Genomic DNA, 25,301 nt, shown 5'->3' on the forward strand with positions numbered 1-25,301 from the left:
GCAGCAGTGAACGAAACGTTTGGTCTCACAACCAACAGACCACGGCCTCATAGCCCGGAAAACTTTTCTACTATTGACGCCGGCCGTGAAAGCCTACACTCCACTATTTCATATAGTTTACAAGATGTCTAATTAAAAGAAGTGAAATTTTGAGTTCTATTGAGGTCTACGTATTTTGTAGACTTTTAATTTTGATTTCGACAGAATATTTACCGAATGTGATATAACCTCTTCCCATGCTATCAATTTGTCGGAAAACTCGTTGTGCTTCCTCTGCTGGCATTGTCAACGTATGGTAGAGTGCTTTCGAAACATCTGGTAGTGATATTCTGCCCTGACCACCCCGATCGAATATCTGTAACAAAACAAATGGCACAAAAACACTTGTGAGAAAGTTCTTTGTAAATGCGAGTATAACTAGAGCAGAGCCAGCGATTTTAACGTATGGAATTATTATATTGAAAACTTGTATGCGAGTTAAAACTATAAGGCCATTCAACATAAGATCCACTCTTACTGTGTCATTAATAGTCTTCCTCGTATGTAATCGTGAAAACTTTGTAACTAATTCAACAGTTCATAGCATAAATACACGTCAAAAAATGACTTTCATACTCCATCGGCAAGTCTATCGTGCTATCAAAAAGGAGTGCGTTATATGGCAGTAAAAATTTTTAACAGCCTCCCTATCGATATAAAAAATGGAACTCAAAACATAAAATTATTTAGGGCCAAATTAAAGAAGTACCTAATTTCTCACGCCTTCTATTCTGTAGGTGAATTCATGACATTCAATAACACTTCATGAAATTGATACTAAAACTTTGTGTTGTACTAGTAGACTATATTGTAAATCTCGTCTGTATATATTTCATCTAGACTGTGACTATAAATTAAGATTTTATAATAATATTAAGTTTTTTGACTTGTTCCATATTCTAGCTGTAAGCATGTATGAATACCGTGGAATGTTAATAAATACAATACAATACAATACAATACAGTACAATACTAGGATCTGATTCCTGACATCACTGTGAAGAAAAAAGTTCATATATATATACATGTGTCCGATTTTGAGTAGTTTTGGATAAAATCACGGTTCTTTCTTCCATAACACGCATCCTTGTGAACTTCTCTCTCTCTGAAAGTCTGGAGCTGTGTGTGTTACAGTACAGCTGAAGTCCCTCTTCACAAAAGTTCCGATTAATGTTAAATACAACATATTATGGTTAGTAAGTATGCATGTAAGTTTTAATTCGGTGAATGCCGTGAGTTTAAGGGCCTGGTTGCTGCGATCGCTCAAGCACCGTGGTGCCCAGCAGCCAAAGAATAAACCAGTACTTATCGCTGGAATGCTCTGTACATCCAAATAGAAAATTTACCCATGTTGAATCTTTCGTACACTACTTTTAACACTTGATTGTAAATAATTGATTAAATGGCGATCTTACTCGTGTTAATTGTGTAAGCATGTGCGGCTTATAGCTGTTTCGGTGCTTCTTCACACCATCCTCAGAGCCTACTAGATCTCGGCGTCATCTCGAACTTCGCTGCCTGTTGTGTGGGTGCGTTCGATTGTTGAAAAATGTTGAAATGTGGTGTCAAATAGTGTGTGTTCTGAAATTGATCTGTGTGTTGAGAATTTGATCAGGGTGAGTTTTAATGTGTCTGTATATACACACACACTATTTGACACCACATTTCAACACTTTTCAACAAACGAACGCACCCACACAACAGGCAGCAAAGTTCGAGATGACGCCGAGATCTAGTAGGCTCTGAGGATGGTGTGAAGAAGCACAGAAACAGCTGTAAGCCGCACATGCTTACACAATTAACACGAGTAAGATCGCCATTTAATCAATTATTTAGAAAATTTACGACACGTATTAAACATAATATTTCAGCTATTTTTATATTCATACAAAGTCATATGTACAAAATGATGGCACAAGCTGTGCAATTATAAGGAGGAAATAATTAACACATATCAGCAAAATAAATATGCAAGTTACAAATTGTGAAAAAGAAATATTCTGTGTCTAGAATATTGTTCATTCATAAAAGTTTAAATCTTGTTCTATGTCTATACAATATTTATAATTGTTACTACCTAGGTAAGTTGGTACAGTAGAACCTCTATTATCCATGGTAATGAAGGGGATGGACTGAACGGTTAAGCGAAGAAATTGGATAATCCGTACCGTAAATTTTTTTCGTAAATTAAGTGAATAATACTTGTATTTCTTAATTTACTCCGTGTTCTTGTGTTTAACACACTAGATAGTGAATCAAAAGTTCATAATTCAAGTCTGGTTGTCAACGACAGGTTTTTAAGGACCAAGGAAATTCCTTGTATTGGCTGTCAGCGGAAACATAAGAATAATACAGGTCTCATGTTGTAGATTTACATAATTTATGCACTTCATTGTTGATTTTTATTAAATCGCGCGCAGTTGTAACACCATTCTCGTACTCTGATGCGAGATGAGCCACAGTTTCTCTTTCTCCGAACCACTCAATTATTTCCGTTTTTTCGGTACTTAGCACAACACGTTTTCTTTTGATACTGGTGGAATATATTTCACATAGAAATTCTATAGTACAGCAACTCTAACAGCAGATCATACTGTGTAAGTGTCAAGGTTTGTAATAACATACTCTAGAACAAATACGTACTGGTACTACGAGTAATATAATGTATAGTAGTACTTCATACATATGAAGAAGACAGACTAGCCTATATATGTGTCTGTAGTAAAAAAAAAAAAAAGAAACAAGAGAAAGATAGTCGGATAATTCAGCAATCGGTTAATAGGGTGACGGATAATCGGGGTTCTACTGTATTAAATTTAAGTAGTCAGACATTACCTTGAAAGCCAATTCCAGCATATCGGCTGTGTCGCTTGCTTTCGAAATTACGAGCACTCCAAGTAGGTATTCCCGAAAATCGATAACACCCATGCAGTCCTGCAAAATCAATATCTGCTTAATAAACATTCCTATATTAAATACAAATTTTTATTTTATTTTATTTTTTATATTTCCTAACAAAGGAGCCATTTTACAATAAGAACAACGAATTTCAATACACAGATTTGGGCGCACTTTAATTATACATTCAATGACAGAAAATATAGATGATAATTTATATTTTTTGTCACTAGATAACGTTATTTTAATGGTTATTAATTGCATATAATATAAATTGTTTTAATAATAATAATAATAATAATAATAATAATAATAATATTTATTTGTTAGAAACCAATATACAAAGCCTGGATATGACATGGTTAATTTTCTTAATTGATTATTTTACAACGCTTTATCAACTGCTATGCCTATATAGTGTCTGAATGAGATGAAGGTGATAATGTCAGCAAAATGAGTCCAGGGTCCAGCACCGAAAGTTACCCAGCATTTGCTCTTAATGGGTTGAGGAAAATATGTGATAACCCTCTATTTTCAGAAGAAATTCATGAAACTAACTTGCGTATTATTTGTACTAGTTGTTGAACCTGCTGCTCCTAATTAACTTTATGGGTGCATTACAGCAAGATTTTGTCTAAGAATTTCTTTTATGATTAATGTGATTTTAGAAATTTTGTTATATCCCGAGAAAACCTGCCCTAGCATCTTTCTTCTTCACCACAGATTTAATCTTTCTTGAATGGTGGAAATTCGAACTCGGGACTCCGACATTAAGGCTGCTATTCATAGACATTCCGCTAGCCCGCGCTACGAGCGTGCTAAACTAGCCCTGACTATCGACTGGTTACTTGTACAGGATTCATATCATATCATATCGCTAAGAGTGGTTTATGAATACGAAAAACGTTAGTTCGCTGATCATCCACCGGAAGCCTGCGCTAAGAATGTCTATGACTATGGCCCTTAACATTTTTGCAGTAGGATTTAGCTATTGGTGAGCATATATAAACTTCTAATACTGGTACATGAACAGAAAATTTTACAGATTAGGTACTGATGATGTTTAACGCTATTATTTTGCTATGTAAGATATCTTAAATAGGTTTTACTTTTTGTGCACACGTAAATATACAAGTAGATTACTCTCTCATAATAATAATAATAATAATAATAATAATAATAATAATAATAATAATAATACATAGAGTGAACCATAAGTAATGTCTTTAATTTCAGGGGTTATTCTTTGAGATATTTTAATCAAAAAGTTCAATACAATTTTGCCCGTTTTTCCTTCCTTTCCGAGATAAATACTGTTTTATATTAAATATTTCATAGTGTGTTTAGGGAACACCATTGATTTAATTCCCTATATGCTCAGTTATTTTAAGAGAGCAGTGTATTATGATAATAAATTATTGAAAGAATTTTAGTTTTGTCCTTTAAATGTGCATAAATTTGATCCGAACAAATGTATTGTAACACTGTAAAATTCCATTGCAAAACGAATGGCGTATATGAGACATCAGTGGTCCTGCTTAAAATCGGCAGAGTTAGGAATCCTGTTTCACAGATTCCGTGAAAGTTATCTTTATATATACACAACATTATGTAGCTAAACTTTTTTTTCTTTTTTTTTATCATCCGCAAGTATTATTATCTTGGCAATTTTAATAAAATATCCCTTCAATGCAATCCAACAAAGAACTTACCTTATCATACATCCTGAACAGTTGCTGGAGGATCTCGTTGGTAGATGGAATATTCAAACGTCTCGCAAACTCTTTGTATGAAATTTGTCCACCTTCATTTGTGATGATGTGTGGGAACTGCATGAGAATTTTTTCTTCAACATTTGTTTGAGTCAGGCTGGAAATTAAAATCAGGATCAATTTACAAAACTTGTACTAAAATTCGTGGTTAATTTTCTTAATATCATTGTATTACATGCGATAATCATATTAGATTAATGAAGTAAGTAAATAAATTACGGTAATTAATTATTTGTACCATATTACCAGCTTTTCTTCATAATCAAATTATGACGGATAATCATATACGAATAATGAAATAAGTAAATAAATTACGGTAATTAATTATTTGTACCATATTACCAGCTTTTCTTCATAATCAAATTATGACGGATAATCATATTCGAATAATGAAATAAGTATATAAATTACGGTAATTAATTATTTGTGCCATGTTACCAGCTTTTCTTCATAATCAAATTATGACGGATAATCATATTCGAGCAATGAAATAAGTAAATAAATTACGGTAATTTATTATTTGTACCATATTACCAGATTTTCTTCATAATAAAATTATGACATATGAAATAAGTAAATAAATTACGGTAATTAATTATTTGTACCATATTACCAGCTTTTCTTTATAATCAAATTATGACGGATAATCATATTCGAATAATGAAATAAGTAAATAAATTACGGTAATTAATTATTTGTACCATATTACCAGCTTTTCTTTATATTCAAATTATGACGGATAATCATATTCGAATAATGAAATAAGTAAATAAATTACGGTAATTAATTATTTGTACCATATTACCAGCTTTTCTTCATAATCAAATTATGACGGATAATCATATTCGAATAATGAAATAAGTATATAAATTACGGTAATTAATTATTTGTACCACATTACCAGCTTTTCTTCATAATCAAATTATGACGAATAATCACATTCAAATAATGAAATAAGTAAATAAATTACGATAATTAATTATTTGTACCATATTACCAGCTTTTCTTCATAATCAAATTATGACGGATAATCATATACGAATAATGAAATAAGTAAATAAATTACGGTAATTAATTATTTGTACCATATTACCAGCTTTTCTTCATAATCAAATTATGACGGATAATCATATACGAATAATGAAATAAGTAAATAAATTACGGTAATTAATTATTTGTACCATATTACCAGCTTTTCTTCATAATCAAATTATGACGGATAATCACATTCAAATAATGAAATAAGTAAATAAATTACGGTAATTAATTATTTGTCCCATATTACCAGCTTTTCTTCATAATCAAATTATGACGGATAATCACATTCAAATAATGAAATAAGTAAATAAATTACGGGAATTAATTATTTGGCCCATATTACCAGCTCTTCTTCATAATCAAATTATGACGAAAAAAGAAATATGAAAAGAAAAAAAAATGTACCTACCCTAATTTTTGCCTCAGTTTCTGCACCTCTATTAGTCCAGATGCAAAAGGTAAATTCATTTTTTTGGCTTTGCTCATCAAGCGGCAGTCATCATATGTGTAGTCAGAGACAGGCACACCAAGAGCTCTGCGAAACATACAATGGTATAATGTTAGTTATTGGAGATCATTAATTAACATGGCATTTGTTAGATTACATCAACTGAAAAGGCAAAATTCTTATTCTGTGTCCCATGTATTGATACGCACTTCATGTAGGCTCTATAATGCCTATCATTAGCTTAAATTTAAATTATTTGTATGTATAAAAATTACTGTTATTATTTACATTGTACACTAGTAATATGCCTTTGTTCCTAATATTAAAACCATTTCCTATGTAGATGGTACCTGGCAGTGGCGGTTCCTCGGGGGAGGGAAGGGAGGAACGTCCTCCTCATTAAATTTGATGACACTCAATTTAAGCAAAAGTAACTACCAAATATTTTCACTTGGTAAAAAAGAGAATTCAATATCCAATACAATGGCCAACACCTTCCTAGGACTTACGAATCCAAATATCTTGGAGTTATTTTCGATAGTAAGTTAACATGGAGCAACCATTTGAAATACATTTCTGAAAAAGCTCGTAAAAGATTCTCCCTTCTAAAAAGACTAGCAGGAAAGAAATGGGGATGCTCTAGGAATACTTTGAACACTACATACAAAATGTTTATACAGCCAGTGCTGACATACTGCGGAGAAATTTTAATTACTTCACCTTTCATAAACGACATAGAATATGTTCAAAACCAAGCTCTCAGACTCATTACTGGTGGAATCAAAACAACGCCAATAGATTCTATGAGGTTCCTCACTAATATTAACAGCATCAAAATGACAATAGAAGAAAAAGCACTGATTCAGTATGAAAAACTTATTAGATTACCAGGAAACAATTGGCATTCATACAGTCCTCTCTGTAGATTGAAAACTCAAAAAAGTTTCATATCCATTGTTCAAGAATTAAAACAGAAAATCAATATCCCGAATTTAAAAGAAAACCTACAAATTAAACCAAGCCCTTTAACTCTATTAAATATAGAATATAATCTAAATTTAACAGAAGAAATACTAAAATCGGAAGTAAACACTGAAATACTAAAACAATTGTCTTTAGAGACAATTAATATTAGGTACCCTCCACAAAACTGGCTTCATTTATACACCGACGGATCCTTGATCTCCAGAGAACAAGGTGCCGGTGCAGGTGTTATGTGCTGTCTCTTCTCACTTTATAGATCTCTTGGATATGGAACAACAAGTTTTGATGGAGAAATCATTGCAATAAGTGAATGTCTCAGGAATCTTCTATGCCACATCAATAAATTTAAGAATGCAGTTATATTGTCAGACTCCAAAGCAGCTATTCTATCAATAGTCTCTAAACACACACCTTCATCTCAAACAGCAGAAATAACTAAAATGCTCTCTCAATTAATATCACTCATTAAAAGAATTGTATTCCAATGGATACATCCCATTGTGGAATCCTGGGAAACGAGAGTGCGGATGCTTTAGCAAAGAAGGGCAGCACTGCTACTTACAGACCTGTTACTAAATCTACGTATTACTCTGTGAAAAGATTTATTAAATCTACATACTTAGACTTCAACAAACAAAATTTGATAACACAATCCCAAGGGAAAAAATGGAACTCCCTGCATCAAAATCCACAGTTAATTCCCGATTTACCACGAAAATCATCTGTAGCTGCATTTAGATTGGCAACAGGCCATGATTGTTTGGCCAAACACCTGCATAGAATTGGAATATATCAGTCCCCTAACTGCCCATTGTGCAACTCAAACCAAGAAATGGATGGATTCGGAACACCTCGAAATCTGTGCTTCAGTGGCTGGCCATGATAATAGCTTTGAAAAATACTGGAGTGCAAGAGGTCAAATGACTTTATTGTCAAACGCCTGGCATTAGAAAACAACAACAACATTTCTCTTCTTTTGAAAGTAAATACCAAATAAAATATATAATTTGAAATTCAAGGAAGATCCGATAATTTTAAGTTCACAGTTATAAGAAAACCTCGGTTGATCGAGTTTTTAACGACGCGCACTCATGTGCTTACTATAAAACTGTGAGAAGGATGAGAGATTGTTTGTTTGGAGGAATGGTTTGAAACTTTCGAGGATATCTGAAAGTTGAAGTTGGATTTATATAAAACAAAAGGGAAGTAGTTCTACATTAGTATCGCAAATCTTTTTGGCCCCTGAAATTCACTTCATTCATTGTCTACTAGACAGGACAACAGCCAAGTTGCCAGTTTTGCACAAATATCTTTGAAATTGATAGTACTGCAAACTATATTATTTTTAACATAAAAAAATTAATCGGCCACCGGCAGCTTTGAACAGTAATAGTAGTATGACTTTACAAGAACTGACATTCTTCAAAAGCATGTGATACTGAAGTTGTAAAATGTACATGTGACAACACAGACCACGTGGGTGGGTGCAGTTTTCTCGCTTTCCTAACAGATTATTTCTCATTCCCATTTCCGTAAAACGGTTCCGGTTACGTGTTAGTAGCTGGTCTCTTCCAACACGTGTGATGCTGTAGTGTGCGTGGAAAATGCTGCGAGGTTGTGAATTTCCTTGTAATTGTTAAGTTGTGCAATTATTCAACAATGAATGGAAGTGAAATATTATATTTTGGACAATTTAGGAAACTCAGTTTACAAAAACAGATTATTGCTATACAAAAGGAAGGAAGGCCAACCCCAACACTACCTGGTCTTACATGTACGCATGTAGGCTAATTTGTAGCATGTTTCTCCCAAGAAGATGCCATTTTGCACTGTTAACTTCTTTCCTCCTCTTAAGAAATATGCAGGAGCCGCCACTGGTACCTGGCTAATATCTAGTGTAGTTGAACTAATGCATTTACATAGTACATAATATTGTGATGGCATAAAATAAATCAAATCAAACCATAATACACAGAATACATTCGTCTATATTCTTCAGCTCAGCATGCACACACAAACACACATTCTTTAGTAGTATTGTTCTTTCTTAAAAAACACATCATTTTCTAACGAGGAACAGTGTAAACTAGGCTATATTTAATTCTCATTAAGTAACAATATATAACAACGTAACGTACTTGGCCATAAGACGTCGCACATTATTGGCGTACAATTTTGGGTCGTGCTTTTCATCTTCGTTTGGTGTGTAGACTGGAAGGAACTCGACCTCGCAGCTGCTGTGGACTTGTGTCAGAGTCAGCCACAACAGTTTTAAACTGCAACAGTCATTTTTTAAATTACAGTATTTACTTCAAAAATTAACTAGAAGAGGCTTCTAGTCTATTCATCTAAAGAAAACGTGAAGCAATAATGCATGGATGTAATATGTATGTATATTCCAGAGATGAACAACGAGCGAGAATGCGAGATTAACAGCGCCCGCAAAGCCGAAAACCTGCACGACAGTATTGCCTGTCGTTAACTGCTTGATCGCGACTTCGGGAGTGATCAACTCTCGAACGTCAAGCAGCCTTGAATCGTCATGTGTTGTTTATCTGTTTTGGCAACTGTTATATATTGTAAATTTATTTCAACTCAACAATAGGATTTTATTCTTCCAACAATAATTCCTTTCTACAATTCACCTTAAACGCTCTCGTCAACAATAGGATTTTCACTCGACACAGTATTCGTTATAGCACTCCACTTACGGCAATGACAATTTACTTGGACTATTACGAACAACAATGAACTGTTAATCTTAACTAATATTTACAAAGCACTATTTACAAATCAGAACTATCAGTTCTCGGTTCACAGTTCTTCTAGCTCAGTCACTCGAGTTCACAGTATCTCGAACCACAGACCTTCAGAGACAGTTCACTGTACTCGAACTCAGGTCCCTCCAACTGCGGTCCACTGCACTCGAACTCAGGTCCCTCCAACTGCGGTCCACTGCACTCGAACTCAGGCCTTCGGATGCTGATAAAGTTGCGGACGCACACTCGAGTCGAACTCCGGTACGCAAGACTGGCTTGCTTGCTCTGGCTTACTCACTGACTGGCTGACTAATCAACTGGAACTGCTCAAGTTCGTTCGCGTTTCTTCTTTTATAGCTAAACTATCGTTGCGAGAAAGTACGAGTTCTGGATAGATCGCGATATTTCGACGCGTGTCTCCATTCTCGAATTATCTCGCACGCTGCTGCTCCCCTCCTTCACCGCGCGTAGCCATGCCCCAGGAGGCAGATGCGCGCGCACCCCGTCCAACACAAGGCCGACTTAGCCTCTCCTCCGTCGGTCGTGAGATCGAATCTACTTGGGCGTCACAATATGTATAAACAATCAAGTAGCCTATTTGAAACATCATCTCTACCTTCCAGTGTATAATAATCCGTTCCCCAGTCTTTATTTAATTACTAGGCTCTTATTAAAAGGCTAGGAATTTTTTTTTCATATGTTTGAGATCAAGTATACAACCTCAATTACAAAAAAAAAAAAAAAAAAAAAAAAAAAAAAACGCTTTATTTAACGCTATGTTTTATGTTTCTTAGAAATTCAAATTTATTTTAGAATTTTTTTTATATAACCATAGGTAATATCATATAGTAGAACCAGAACATTTTGATAACTGTGATACTGTTTTCTTTTGTTTTTTTGTATCAATTAAATATTTCTAACGTTATTTGTTTAAATTATGTATGTTATTCAAAGTTACGAAATCTTTCCACGTCGACCAAATGCTATTTCGAGAATGATGAGCGAGACTCGAAGCGCACGAGAATGACGAGCCGAGACTCGAAAGACAAATGCAACGAACACAGCGAGCGAGAGCGGCAGTTAGTTTTGTTCATCTCTAGTATACAGCATATCAAAATATATTCGCTTACACTGATTTTCCCGCCATTATGGACATCTCACATATCCGACACTTTTCCATTCCTGAAAAATTTCATTGTATAGGCCTATCTATTGTATTACATTATTTGGCGAAACATAACACTTCTAGGACATGAATTTCCACAAAGAATATTATTACATTGATTTACTTATCTCAAACTGATATATTTCTATTACAGTTTTTTTTTTCAAAATAAACTATCTACGATGCCAGTCCAGAAAGTAAGTTTCCCTGGTGACGTTTACAGAAAGAAAACAATTTTCACGGAAAGATTTATTGGAAAAGATACAACAACTGTTGAGCTGGTTTTCAACATATTCCCCACAAAAACTGAGACATTTAATTTTGCCACACCGTGGGATCAACAGAGAGGTGCAGACGGCTGTCATACACTGGCTCCGATCCTAGACGGCAGACTTGTATAACAAAGCAATACAAAATTTGATCTCATGATATGACAAATGTCTCAATTCCAGTAGGAAATATCTTGAAAAATAGCTCAACAATTTGCTGTATCTGTTTCAATAAATCTTTCCATGAAATTGTGTTTTCTTTCTGTAAACGGCCCCAGGGAAACTTACTTTCTGGACGACCCTCGTAATATTATGAGTAGGGCTAGGGTTTTGATGACCTATAAATCATGAAAAAATGTCCTAAAACAATGCATTTATGACCTAAAAATCTTTCAAAAATGCCCTTAAAAATGCCCTGAAATGTTCGTACATAATTGGCTTAGTAGGAAAAAAGGTTTTGTACTACTTAATATTTAGACTAGTAATTAAATTAAATTCTGGTACCAACAATTAAGCTTATTTAATTTTACATAATTTTTTACACTTCAATTAACTATTTTACCTGATGTAGTTTCCATGTAGTCCAACATAACGCCATTCTTATCAGGAATTGGCAGGTACAGAGGAGTCTATATTGAAGGGGTGGTTGGAGTATACTACGTTAAAATGGCAATATTTGTGTAGAAAAACGATTAAAATATTATACAAAATCGTGGGTATTAGCCACCGGCGTAGCTTGGTCGATTAAGGCGCTTGCCTGCCAATCCGGAGTTGCGCTCGGTCGCGGGTTCGATTCCCGCTTGGGCTGATCATTTGGTTGGGTTTTTTTTCCGAGGTTTTGCCCAACTGTAAGACAAATGTCAGGTAATCTATGGCGAATCCTCGGCCTCATCTCGCCAGATAACCTCGTAGTTGATACGGCGTTGTTAAATAACCAAGTAAAAAAATAAAGGATATTAATGGACAAAATATGTAGAGAAAATATCACAGGAAATAAACATTATTTTGTATTAATAATGGGGATTTATGGCCGAAATTGAATGAAAATGCCTCAAAAATGTCCGAATAAAACAAAAGATGCTCTTATGAGTTGCAAGAAATGCATAAAATGCCCTAACAAATATGTCTTAAAACACTCAGTTTATCACATAACACGTAAATACTAAAGCAGCTATGTTTCTGGCTTACTAGAAAAAAGATGGAATTTCATCAAAATCCTAGCCCTAATCATGAGTACAATAACCCAATCGGTTTCTGTTCGTGAACATGTTTATGTTAATCTACCAAAATAATAATTTTATTATACTTACAACTCTTCCGTTTCTTGTGAAAAATTATTATTCTATGACACAAACATAGCAATGACTCTGACTGCGGCCTATTTTAAAACTAAACCGATACTGCGGATACTCACGCGCCGGGTCCTTCCCACGTCCACGTGACTGTGTCCAGCTTGTTTGGGTAACGGATACAAACAGGCTGGATTGGAACACCGGGGTAGAATGCTCCAGGCTTGAATGTGATGAGACACGAACGATTCGTACAAGTACCCTCAGGGAAAATTAAAACCTGCAAAACACAATATAATGTACTAAGAATTAAATTCGGAATATGTATGATAAGAACTTTGTGTTAAATTTTAACGTACCGGTACCTTGTTAACATGTTTCGACCTATTTTCGGTCATCTTCGGAACTGATCGTTGTTGATCTTGGCGCCTCTTGTTTCCTTGTTGGGTGCGTTCGTAGAGTAGAGTTAAACGGTCTTACTAATAAAAATTCTATATACAGATGTTTAACTGTCTTATACTTATACAATGAGTAGCTCGTTTATAAGTCGTGTGTAAATTCCTTACTAATAATCACTACATACGTCGTGTATAACAGTATAACTGTTACACAGCTACGTCATAGTTTCGTCATTACTTCGTTACGAAAGGTAATAGAATATCTGAGGTTCTCTATTGCATCCGGTAGAGCGGTCTAGTGTGGCGTGTTAAATATCGATAGTACAACTGGCTCTAATCGATTACCACACTACATTTTGGTCAAAGAGTACAAGCTACAGCAATATTATTCTAATAATTCTATGATCTTCGGTTTGTTCTTCTGTGGTTACAAGGTAACCATCATCATAAAATGACAGTCGATACGAACAGCTGTTAGAGGGGTGGCCATTTTTTCCCTATATACAACGCTTAAACAAGGGGTTTCATGTATATAACTACTGCAAAGCAATTCCCATTGTATAGTTTACAGCCTGTTTATACGTCCATAGCTTATTCACGGTTTATTAGTAAAGTTTTGTCTCAACTCTGCATAAGTCTCGTATAAAAACTATACATGGTTTATTAGTAAGACTGTATGAGTGTATGTGTTTTGAAATTGAGTTGTGTGTTGAAAATATCGTTGGGGTGTGTTTTCGTGTGTCTGTATATTTCATATTGTTCTAGTGTGTTGAGTTTCTGGCTTTTTGGTTGGATGTGCAGTATTTCCATGTCTGTGTTGATGTCTCTGTAGGTGTGGTTGGCATTTGTGATGTGTTCTGCATATGTGGAGGTGTTTTGTAATTTTGTTATGGCTGTGATGTGTTCTTCGTAACGTGTTTGAAATGATCAACACATTAGAACAATATGAAATATACAGAACACGAAAACACACTCCAACGATATTCTCAACACACAACTCAATTTCAAAACACATCACTTTTTGACTCTATACTACGAACGCACCCACACAGGAAACAAGAGGCGCCAAGACCAACAACGACCAGTTCCGAAGATGACCGAAAATAGGTCGAAACATGTTAACAAGGTACGTTAAAATTTAACACAAGAAAGTTCTTATCATACATATTCCGAAGTGATACAGTATTAAAAGTTGTGTAATCAAGATGTATAAGAATTAAATGTTAAGTTGTAATTAACGTAGGGTACTAAAGTTTCAAAATTATATGAGTTGTACATGTACACATTACTTATTTCTATTACTTCAGCTTTATTAATTGTTATTTATATCCAAATTTATAAGTGTTTGACACTTTACACGAAATTTACACAAAGTATAAGTGCATTTCACTTTACTTATTATGTAATGAGTTCAAGACTATCAGCTTGATAGCGCACTCGGCGAAGATTCTCCTGCGAATACTGAATCGACGTTTATATTCTAAGATGGAAGGAGAGTTAGAAAAAGAAGAGCAGTTTGGATTCAGGAAGGGAAAAGCTTTGAGAGATGCAACTGAACTGCTGCAAACAATTGGCGAAAGAGACCTAGAGAAAATAAAGATGTGTATGTGGTATTTATGGACCTGGAAAAGGCTTTTGATAGTGTGGATTGGAATGAAGTTATGGGAATCCTGAAGAAAATTGGGGTGGGTTGGAAGGAAAAAAGGCTATTCAGTAATCTTTATAAGAAAAGAATAAGGGTACGTACACGTTGGAGCAACGTTAAACGATAAAAAAAAAACGATCTGGCGACGCTTTGGTATTATCAAAGAATCAAGTGTTCATATCGGAGCAACGAGGACGCGGGAAGCGAACATTTTGATTTATCCGTACAAGATATTCTATACATCTACTTAATGAAAGAAGATAAATAGAAAATATCAGCTGTTAGATTCAAGGTTAATATAATTTAAATATGTACAAAATTGAACCCGTTTCTCATCCTAAAGCTAGTATAAATTCATTGTGTTGTGATTGGTTTTTGTGATCACATAACTATCACGAATAAATAGGCCTACACAACTGATCAATTTGTGACTATCCATGATAATTAATTTAATACGCCGAAATAATAATAAATCGATTAATATTCGGATATATTGATAACCAGCGGACATTACACAGATCAATATTATCTTAATCAGACATCATATAAACGACAAGAGCGAAGAAAATGGAATTTTTCTTTTTCGTCGCTTTTATCGTGTATCTTCGCTTTTATCGTTACTCCAATATGCACACCTCAATGACAATGCATGCTTCATTTCTCTCGCTGCTTCTTTTATCGTTTATCGTCGCTCCAACGTGTACGTACCCTTACAGATAAGAGAAAAAACCGTCAGAAATGGAATAGGAAGAGGAGTACGACAAAAATGTCCTTTATCATCTATTCTATTCAACATCTACTTGGGAGATTTAGTGAAGACTTATTTTCAGAACAGAGGAGGGATGATAGTAGGAGAAAGAATAAAATGTATAAGATTTGCTGATATGGCGTTGTTATCAAAAGAACCAGGTGGCCCGAGCTCGAATTCCGGTCGGGGCAAGTTACCTGGTTGAAGTTTTCTCCGGGGTTTTCCCTCAACCCACTATGAGCAAATGCTGGGTAACTTTCGGTGCTGGATCCCGGACTCATTTCACCGGTATTATCATCTTCATCTCATTCAGACGCTAAATAACCTAAGATGTTGATACAGTGTCGTAAAATAACCTACTTAAAAAGTTATCAGAAGAGGAGATGATACTAAGCAATATGTTACTGGAGCTAAATGATAGCTGTGAGCAGTATATGATGAAGAGAAATGCACAAACAAGACGAAGACCATGGTTATCTGAAGAAAACTAAAAAAGGTAAACTTGCGAATTCGAGATGAGGCAGTATAACAAGTGCACGGCTTCAGATAGTTGGGATGTACTATAAGCAGTAACATGAGCTGCTGCCAGGAAGTCAAAAGGAGGATAGCAATGGCCAAGAAAGCTTTTAATAGAAGGAGGAGCATCTTATGCGGACTTCTGGGAAATTAACTAAGGAAGAGATTAGTGAAGTGCTTTGTGTGGAGTGTGGAATTTTATAGGCAGATGCATGGACATTACCACCAATTGAAAAGGAAAGACTAGCAGCATTTGAAAACTGGATTTGTAAAAGAATGGAACGTATGAAATGGACAGATAAAATAAGAAATGAAATTGTGTCGGAAAGAGTGGGTGAAGAAAAAATGATGCTGATCAGGAAGAGAATAAAGAGACATTGACTGTATCACTAGCTAATGGATGGGGAAACGCAAGCTTGTCTATTGTACCCAAACTGAAAACATACAGCAGGTGCGTTCTTTATTTTATTTCTGCCATGTCAATAGTGTTGTAGACAGTTGCTTCCGGACAGTGTAGGAGCTTAGTATGATGTAGGGTTGCCAACTACGGAATGGACAAAATTTCACATACAAAATGGACAAATTATTCAGTTCAGTTACTAAAAAACAAACTTTATTCTACACTTCGGCAGCTAGGCTTAAATTAAGAGTATTTTGAGACAGATTTTGTCACGCGTAACAGTTCAAGTCGATTGCAGTTTGCAGCTCTGATTTCATTAGATGTGTCTTGCTTCTATTTCGAACATCTGTCCAATTATTGTTCACGAGATGTAATACTCTTTTTGTATGCATATAACAAAACTCGCCAGTTCGTTCCAAATTTATATTGGGATTGTTTTATTTTAAACAGGTGAGCATAAAACTCATTTCTGGCAAGCGTTACCTTCTAAGAAGACTGCACATTTGAATGCATTTCATCATATGAATCATCATCATTCACGACAAAATTACATGTTTAGAATAAAGATTTTTATATTATGCAAAAATAAGAGGGAAAAATGCTCCAAGAGAAGAAAAATACGGGAGCCGGGAGACTGTTCAAAATTAGGATCAAATATGGGAGATCCCGGGAAATACGGGAGGGTTGGCAACCCTAGTATCATGTGACACCACAGTCTAGTATATACAATCACGAAGCTCAATACGTAGGGTATATGCATCCATAGATAGTTGCTAACCACTAGGATCGCTACTATCGCCTCATCACAGACAATGCGAAATAGTACCTGCACAGTCTATTGTTCCTAGTACCCTCAACAACTCAAGCTTCGTGACTGTATATACTAGACTGTGGTGTCACCTCGCCCCTAGTCCTGTTCAGAGGAATAGTCATGATTGGTGGACTATAGACATATAGGTACGTAGTTTAACAGCTTTATCTAAAATGACAGAGTTTTGATAATTTTATCAAATATGTATTTATTTACACAGCAAACACCCGGTGGCAATGATAACTTAATTAAATACATCTTGATTACACAACTTTTAGCACTATATCACTTCGGAATATGTATTATATGTCTTTCTCGTGTTAAATTTAACACAAGAAAGACATAATAGGCTACATATTCCGAAGTAATTAAATATAATAATTACAATCATTAGTAGGCTAATAATAAAATTAATAATAATAATAAATAATAGCAATAATAATAATCGGATATGGAAACCTAAATTAAATGAAAGTAAAGGGAACATCCTAAATTAAACGAAGCACAATTCAAAATAACCTAATTAATGAAAATAAACCTAATTTGTACTTTAAACCTGTCATTACAACCTACAAAATTATATCCATGCGTGTTTAATCCTTTTCCATTTGAAGCTATTTAAGGAAGCCAAATAATAATAATAATAATAATAATAATAATAATAATAATAATAATAATAATAATAATAATAATAATAATAGTAATAATTATACAAATCTGGCTTTCAGGTAGTAGCTCCCTGTAAAGCAGGTTTGAATAATTTCAAGAAAAACTGTTCCGGGGCCGGGCATCGATCCCGGGACCGTTCGCTTAGCGCGCGAACGCTCTACCGACTGAGCTGAGTTGTGTGGATATAAAAGGAAAAATTGTGACGGTGTCGTGTATAGTTCCTGGGGTACCTCAGTCGGTAGAGCGTTCGCGCGCTATGCGAAGGGTCCCGGGATCGATACCCGGCCCCGGAACAATTTTTCCTTGAAATTATTCAAACCTGCTTTACAGGGAGCTACTACCTGAAAGCCAGATTTGTATAATACATTCGTTACTGGAGGTACGTTAACAGAAAACCACAATTTAAAGTAACACAGTATTGTGTGCACTCACAGTTGAGTTCTGGCGTCTTGTCAGCTCATGTGAGTTGTGTGGATATAAAAGGAAAAATTGTGACGGTGTCGTGTATAGTTCCTGGGGTAGCTCAGTCGGTAGAGCGTTCGCGTGTTAAGCGAAGGGTCCCGGGATCGATACCCGGCCCGGGAACAATTTTTCCTTGAAATTATTTAATAATAATAATAATAAATAATAATAAAATAAAATAAAACTTACCTGAGGCCAATCCAGATCAGAAGTTGCACGATCTATAATTTCTTTGATAGTTTTCTGTCTTGAATTGGGATCCTCTCTCCACACATAAACTGGTTGTGTGTAGTTGATGAGTTCTGTGCAGTCAAAACACGTAACATGTTCACACTTTCAGATGCAACAAAGAATGCTCTTACATTATTGTGTGTGATACTAACATATATAGCTACGTGAACGAAAAAAAAAAAAAAAACATGTCAGACTTTTATTTACTATAAAAGAACTTAATATCAACGTCCTTAGGTAAGATAACAGATTTTATTTTAAAAGTAATTAAAACGACAAGTATATTATAAGTGTTATGAAAAAGTGTGTGCGTGTGTCTCGTAAGGTATCAAATTGTTTTATATCTATGTTGATACATTAAAATATGATTGTACCAAAGGCATATGGGGCAAATCGCAATATAGCGAACGTAGAAGCTCCGCCTACGACTCCTTCCACTTTTCCCCTACTAGCTCATCAGACACTCTACGTGATAGGCGAGTGTTGTGTCAAATGCACTTTTTATGTGGGTGGGGATAACTTCCCCTATTGGCGTTCGATATATTGCGATTTATCCAGGCATATACATAAAATACTCGTAGTAAATTATAAGTATCAATCAACAGTGTCCTATATAAAACAAAAACAAGCATTGTAACTGCTGGATATTTTCATGAATATCAATAGAACGCAATATCAATCACGATCACAGAAAATCTCCCAATAATATATGATCGTAGTTATTCTGATTGCAAAAAAAAAAAAATGGAAAAGAAACATCAATGAATGAAAGCATTTAATACAATATTTATACATGAAAAACTCTTTTGAAGTAACTACGTCAACTGCTTAAGTACATACAAAGTCGGCAATTTAATTTTTGTCCGTAAATTACAAACTCTCACTTGAAGTAGCTCACCTACTGACGTAAACTTGAACTAGTCCTGTAACTCGCTACCCTTATAGAATTCCACAGGCCTACTATTCTAATTCTAAATTACATAAACAAAATGACATTTTTTGTTTCAAGTTAAAAAAAAATCGGTGCATTTCTAAACTGATAAACTGAAACTTCAACGCTGGAGTTTTTAAATCTAAATTCACTACAGTTTGTAATAAGAAAATGAAGTATGGTTGGGATATTCAATATAATCTTACAGTAATAGGAAAAAGAAGTGAAACTAGCGCTGAGGTAGTTCCGATGATTTCGAAAGTGAAAACTGTTGAATTTATAAGGGATTTTTTTCGTAGTTGATAGTTCAGGGTGTAATATTGATGTTTTGTTATTTGAAGTGTTGTATAAGTGAAGTGTGTTGTCTCAGTGAAGTTTCATAGTGGTAGAGCAAAGTATTTGTACAGTGAAATGTTTTTTAAGTGTTAGTGAAATCATGATAGTATCAGTGAAATGTGTCGTAGTACCAGTGCAGTGAGTGAGTTGACAGCGAAATGAGTGTAGTGCTGAAAGGTACTTGTGCATGTATAAACATATACTCGTGGGTTTTAGTTCGAAGTTAGGGTTAAGATACAAATTACATTTACTTTAAATGTTATTTTAAGTGATCGTGCTTCATTTAATTTAGGATGCTCTTTGTTAATTTTATTATTATTATTATTATTATTATTATTATTATTATTATTATTATTGTGTTTGTTATTAATTGTCATTATTGAGTGTAATTAGTTACCACTGCCACCGGGCATTTACAGTGTGAATAAATACGTACATGCACACAACAAAAGCGTAAACTAACCAAACCTAACCTGTCACAGATTCGTATATGCAATTAGATAAGCAGAGTACGAAGGGGAAAAAAAAATTAAATTATGGTTTATAAATGAGTGTATAACATATTCAGAAAATCTACATGTTGTGCGTGTGTTGATGCGATTTATCAGGGCATTCCATGTTCGTTATGTATACAGACTGATCCATTAAGTTTGATATGCACTTACGAAGCTTATTTCTGAGGTAATTTTCTAATTTTCTGTAAAAAAAAAGTTCATATGAATGTGTTTCCAATTCCGAATGGTGAAGCATTTATTTTTATTTTGAGCAGTGCACCATTTTCAGCCACGCTTCTGTACGTCGGCCAACTTTCGGTTACCAACGAAAAGAATACGAGTCTATGTTATCTTTGCACTTCACATAAAAGACACAAAAACAGTATGACGTATCCGCGACTATCAGTGTGTTGACAGCGATATACCGGTACTCTACAATGCTAATGAGAATAATAATGTCTTCGTCTTCGTAGCCTTGCCAAACATAACCTGATCAGTCCTTGACGTGCTTCATGGTCAGCTGTTCGTTCCACTCGGTTCACACTTGTGCTGCAGGCTGCATTATAAGAAGTTAAATTCTTGAAAATATGCTGTAGATATCTTTTGAGGAGCGAAGTACTAGGGTTGGATAAAAAGTAATGGCAACAGTTCGATATTTCTGACATGGCTTTATTCACAGGGGTACAACATTTACGTAGGCCTACCTTCTATATAGTCGCCCCCCTTATTTATCACCTTTTGCCAAATGTTTGGAAGGCGTCGTACACCATCAGCGCGTCCATCTTTGTTGATGTTCCGTATTGACCGCCCTAAAGCAAGGATAAGTTCATCTCTGGTATTGTACCGGGTCCCTCGCAGTGGTTATTTCACTTTGGTGAAAAGATCGTAATCGCATGGATCATATCGGGTGAGTACGGTGGATGTTCCAGTAGTCCGCGTTTTCCGTCTGCCTTGGAGGTACAGCGTGGTGCAGTATTACCCCATCAATGTCATACGCCACAATGAACATCTCCTTCACAGCACTTTGTGTAGGGCGCACTTTCTTTGGACGAGGAGAATCGGGATGCTTCCATTCATTTGATTGGCGTTTCAAGTTTGGTTCATACGAGCGAGTCCAGGTTTCGTCCATAGCGACGATTCGTCAAAGAAAGTCGTCACCTTCCCTTTGGTACGGGTGCAACAAGGCCTTCCCGGAACGCTTTAACCCATCGTGCAACTGTGCGATATGGCAACGCTGCATCGCCACATGCTTCACGCAGTCCCTGAAAACATTCTTGTGCACTATGACCTCGTGCCATTTCAATTTTGATCCAGGAACGTTGCTCTAGTTTTGTAAGGATGGTCTTAGGGCGCTCGCACTATCCCTATGAAAGTGAACGTTCTACACACTGCAGTAGATTGACAGAGTACTGTCGCCGTTGGCTGCACTAACTCATCTAACAGTCCTTGTTCATGTCCACACAGCTGGCAGCTCTCGAACGCACCATCGTCACGTGACAGCAGTGTTGCCATTACTTTTTATCCAACCTATGTATCAAAGTTAGACAACTCCATTTCTTGCGATTTCGATATACTGATTGTTTCTCATAGAATTTTGTGTATTGAATACGATTCTCGAACTGTTTAAGTTAAAAAACGGACAAAACAGAGCGAAAATAGCACTTAATTGTGCGCTTTAGAATCAAAATGTAGACAACTCCACTGTGGCTTGGTTTCAAATTAGGACAATTCCTTCAGCAGCCAACGAAAAGCCTATATTTGTACCACCTTTTCCCATAACGCCTCGCGAATCCAACATGGCTGATTGTTTATATAATCGGTTTGTGGATGAATAAGTACTGTTTTACGTAAATTTGCTTTGAAGCCGAGTTAGAAGAGACTTAGATTCAAAAGTAGACAATTTCACTTTAAATATGGTTTCGTTTGGTTTAAAATACAGACAACTCCACTTTAAATATGGCTTCATTTGGTTTCAAAAACAGACAACTCCATGATTTAGTTTCAGAGATGGACAACTCCATTTTTTAAACTTAAATTTCAACCTAAATATTAATTTTAATCACATTTTGAGACAGAAAAAAATATTTGTATGACCCATGAAAATGTTTAAAAAAATGTACGTATAACGGTGACATTGGTTTCCAAGGATCTAGTTTTTCGCTTCTCCTGTAAAAGAAGCAAAAATGGAGTTGTCCGACTTTGATACCAAGCTCCTCATTTTATTCCAGGATAAATAGGCCTTACTTCACAATATACAAACGTGTTACATTATAAAAGTACGTACTTTCTATTTCTCATTATCTATGAATAAAGTACCTAACTGTATAATTTTTTCATGTTAAAACGCTCAAAAATATTGTGCAACTTCAATATAGAAAGCTTCCACCTTTCTGTTTTGTAAACATCCACAGTTAATGAAATAACATTCTTGCAAGAGTTTCGGTGTTCTGGTTTCAGTTAACACAGTTGTTTCTTTTCTTAAAACTCAAAGTATCAAAAAACAATAGGGTCTATATTGGAAAACAGACCAATTTTCATATGAACTTTTAATTCAAAATTACCTCAGAAAGAATCAAACTTTGTAAATCATTCCATATACGAGATAATTCCATTACTGAAGACACAAATGTTAATGTCCAATAAATAGGCCTAATTTATTTAATTTAAACATTTCTGATTCAAATTTACTTCTGACTCAAGTTCGTAATGGCATATTCATGATTTTTCTCGGGTTATTTTATTCATAATTCTGTTTTATCAGCGCAAAAATGCTTTGTGTCACAACTGTAACAGCTTGTGTCTTTAATCAATGAATATGAATAGAAATATAAGGTTCTGTCACAGAAAAGTTCGGAAGAAATGAAAATTACTAATTCACTCAAAACAGTGAAAAAAAAATAAAAACAATTAATTAAGAAAAAAGAGAAAGGGGGATAAAAGAAATAAACAGCTGAAAGAACAAAGAAAAAAGACAACGAAGAAAAAGACATAAAAACGAAATGAAATTAAAGTGTAGTACAATATTAAACTGTAATTCATTAATATTGGATATCACAGATCCGAAATGAAGTTAATTAACAACATAACATATTTAGTGAACTGGTTCTTTGCCATTTTTTTACGGGAATGACAGAACTGGTAGTATCTCAAGAATCCTTCCACCTGTTAACTTACAGAGTGTTTTTTCTACGAGGCACGTTCAGGAAGTAACTTTCCTTGGGGCCGTTTACAGAAAGAAAACACAATTTCATAGAAAGATTTATTGGAACAGATACAGCAATTGTTGAGCTATTTGTTAACACATTCCTCACCGGAATTGAGACGTGTCATACCGTGAGATCGACTTGATCAACTTGTGTATCCTTGTGTTGTAGAAGCTTGCAGCCTGAGATCGGAGCTTGTGTTGGCCGGCCAACAGACAGCAAAGGTGTTGCAACATCCACCCTACAGCCCGGATCTCGCTCCCAGCGATTACCATCTTTTCTTACACCTAAAAAAATTCCTTTCCTGTCAGACTTTTCACAATGACAGATAAGTGCAGACGGCTGTCACACACTGGTTCCGATCCCAGGCGGCAGACTTCTACGACACAGGGATACAAAAATTGATCTCATGGTATTACAAATATCTCAGTTCCGATGGAGAATATATTAAAAAACATGTCAGTTCCAATAAATCTTTTAATGAAATTGAAGACATTATTAGAAAAACAACCCTTGTCAAAATTGCTATTTTTCAGGAGAACAATAAAAATAAATAGAACAACACATGTCAGCTGTTTCCGTACAACTGGTGTTTATCCTTGTGGTTATTGCACCTGACTTGTGTCATTTTTGGAGTCTATAAATATTTGAAATAGTAGCAAATGTGTCCTTAATTCAATTTCATTAAAAATAACTAGGGCTGTTTTTGTAATAATGTTTTCAATTGTGTTTTCTTTCTGTCAACGGCGCCAGGGAAACTTACTTTCTGGACGGCTCTCATATAATATTAATCAACATTTTAGGCATGTGGTCTACGAACAAAACGACGAAATAAACTACGTAGGCTACAATGACGGGTCCGAAAACCGACAGATTGGCCTACAAGATCACCTGATTTGAATTCATATTTTTACGTTTGGGTTAGCTGAGCTTTGTGTACACAATTCCTGTGAATGTCAGAATTATACCGTACAACAAGAAGTAATAGCTGGTTACGAAAGAATTTACTGAACAATGTGCTTGAGATGCCTGATGAGATGAAATGTAGCATGGTGTGTGACAGCTCAAAGTGGGCACTTGAAACACTCATTGTGAAATGTATTTTTTGTCGGTATGACGTCACATTTAGCAGGAACCAGCACTGGATTCAGAAGAGGTATTAGGTCTAGACATTTTACATCGCTGGTCATCAAAAAGAATTTCCTTGTTGTCCAATCTACACCTCTTATGAAAAATTCATCATTGCTTTTTCTTTCATTTAAATAAATTTGGATGTAGTAGCTACGAATTTGTTTCGTTAGAATATGTTATTACACTTCTACAGCCATCAGAATAAGTATTAATAAAAAAATTAAGAATTTCGAGTCCATACTTATGAGTTTTTTTCTTTGTTTTGTTTCGTATAACACATGCCTAAAATACTGCCGCCTATTTCCGGAACACTATGCTTATTCTTTCTGAATTATCGTCAAAATGTAATCTACTAGCCTTGCATCTTACTGAACTAGACATACGATGTGTCTGTATGATAATGAAATAAGTAACAGAAAGTCTGTTATCATGACAAAGGAGAAACTGCAAAGATTGAGGTTAAGAGGGATCGTGACTGCTGAAATTCTTGGGGAAGCAGAACAGGAGAGAGACTGGCTGCAAAGAGAGAAGAAAGAAAGAAATATATGTCGAATCGGAGATAATGATGGTGATGTGTATATGATTTAAAATATATATTGAAATACTTATTTTAAGTGAGAAAAAAAAAAGTAGAAAAAAACTGTGATCAGATGCTAAGTAGAGGT

The 25,301-nt window shown here is 35.1% G+C and overlaps 1 protein-coding gene across 2 annotated transcripts in view; it reads right to left on the reverse strand.

Moving 5' to 3' along the window:
* Positions 1–25,301, reverse strand: part of LPCAT (lysophosphatidylcholine acyltransferase) — a 343,026-nt gene that overhangs the window by 16,589 nt on the left and 301,136 nt on the right. For both annotated transcript variants that reach the window (XM_069831815.1, XM_069831814.1), the window contains exons 4-10: positions 18,500–18,612; positions 12,787–12,941; positions 9,318–9,455; positions 6,157–6,282; positions 4,650–4,806; positions 2,875–2,973; positions 214–355 (exon numbers count right to left, since the gene is read on the reverse strand). In XM_069831815.1, coding sequence (XP_069687916.1) covers positions 214–355; positions 2,875–2,973; positions 4,650–4,806; positions 6,157–6,282; positions 9,318–9,455; positions 12,787–12,941; positions 18,500–18,612 — 930 coding nt within the window. The remainder of the gene's footprint in view (positions 1–213; positions 356–2,874; positions 2,974–4,649; positions 4,807–6,156; positions 6,283–9,317; positions 9,456–12,786; positions 12,942–18,499; positions 18,613–25,301) is intronic.

Source organism: Periplaneta americana, chromosome 7 (genome assembly GCF_040183065.1).
Source record: "Periplaneta americana isolate PAMFEO1 chromosome 7, P.americana_PAMFEO1_priV1, whole genome shotgun sequence".
Taxonomy (NCBI): domain Eukaryota; kingdom Metazoa; phylum Arthropoda; class Insecta; order Blattodea; family Blattidae; genus Periplaneta; species Periplaneta americana.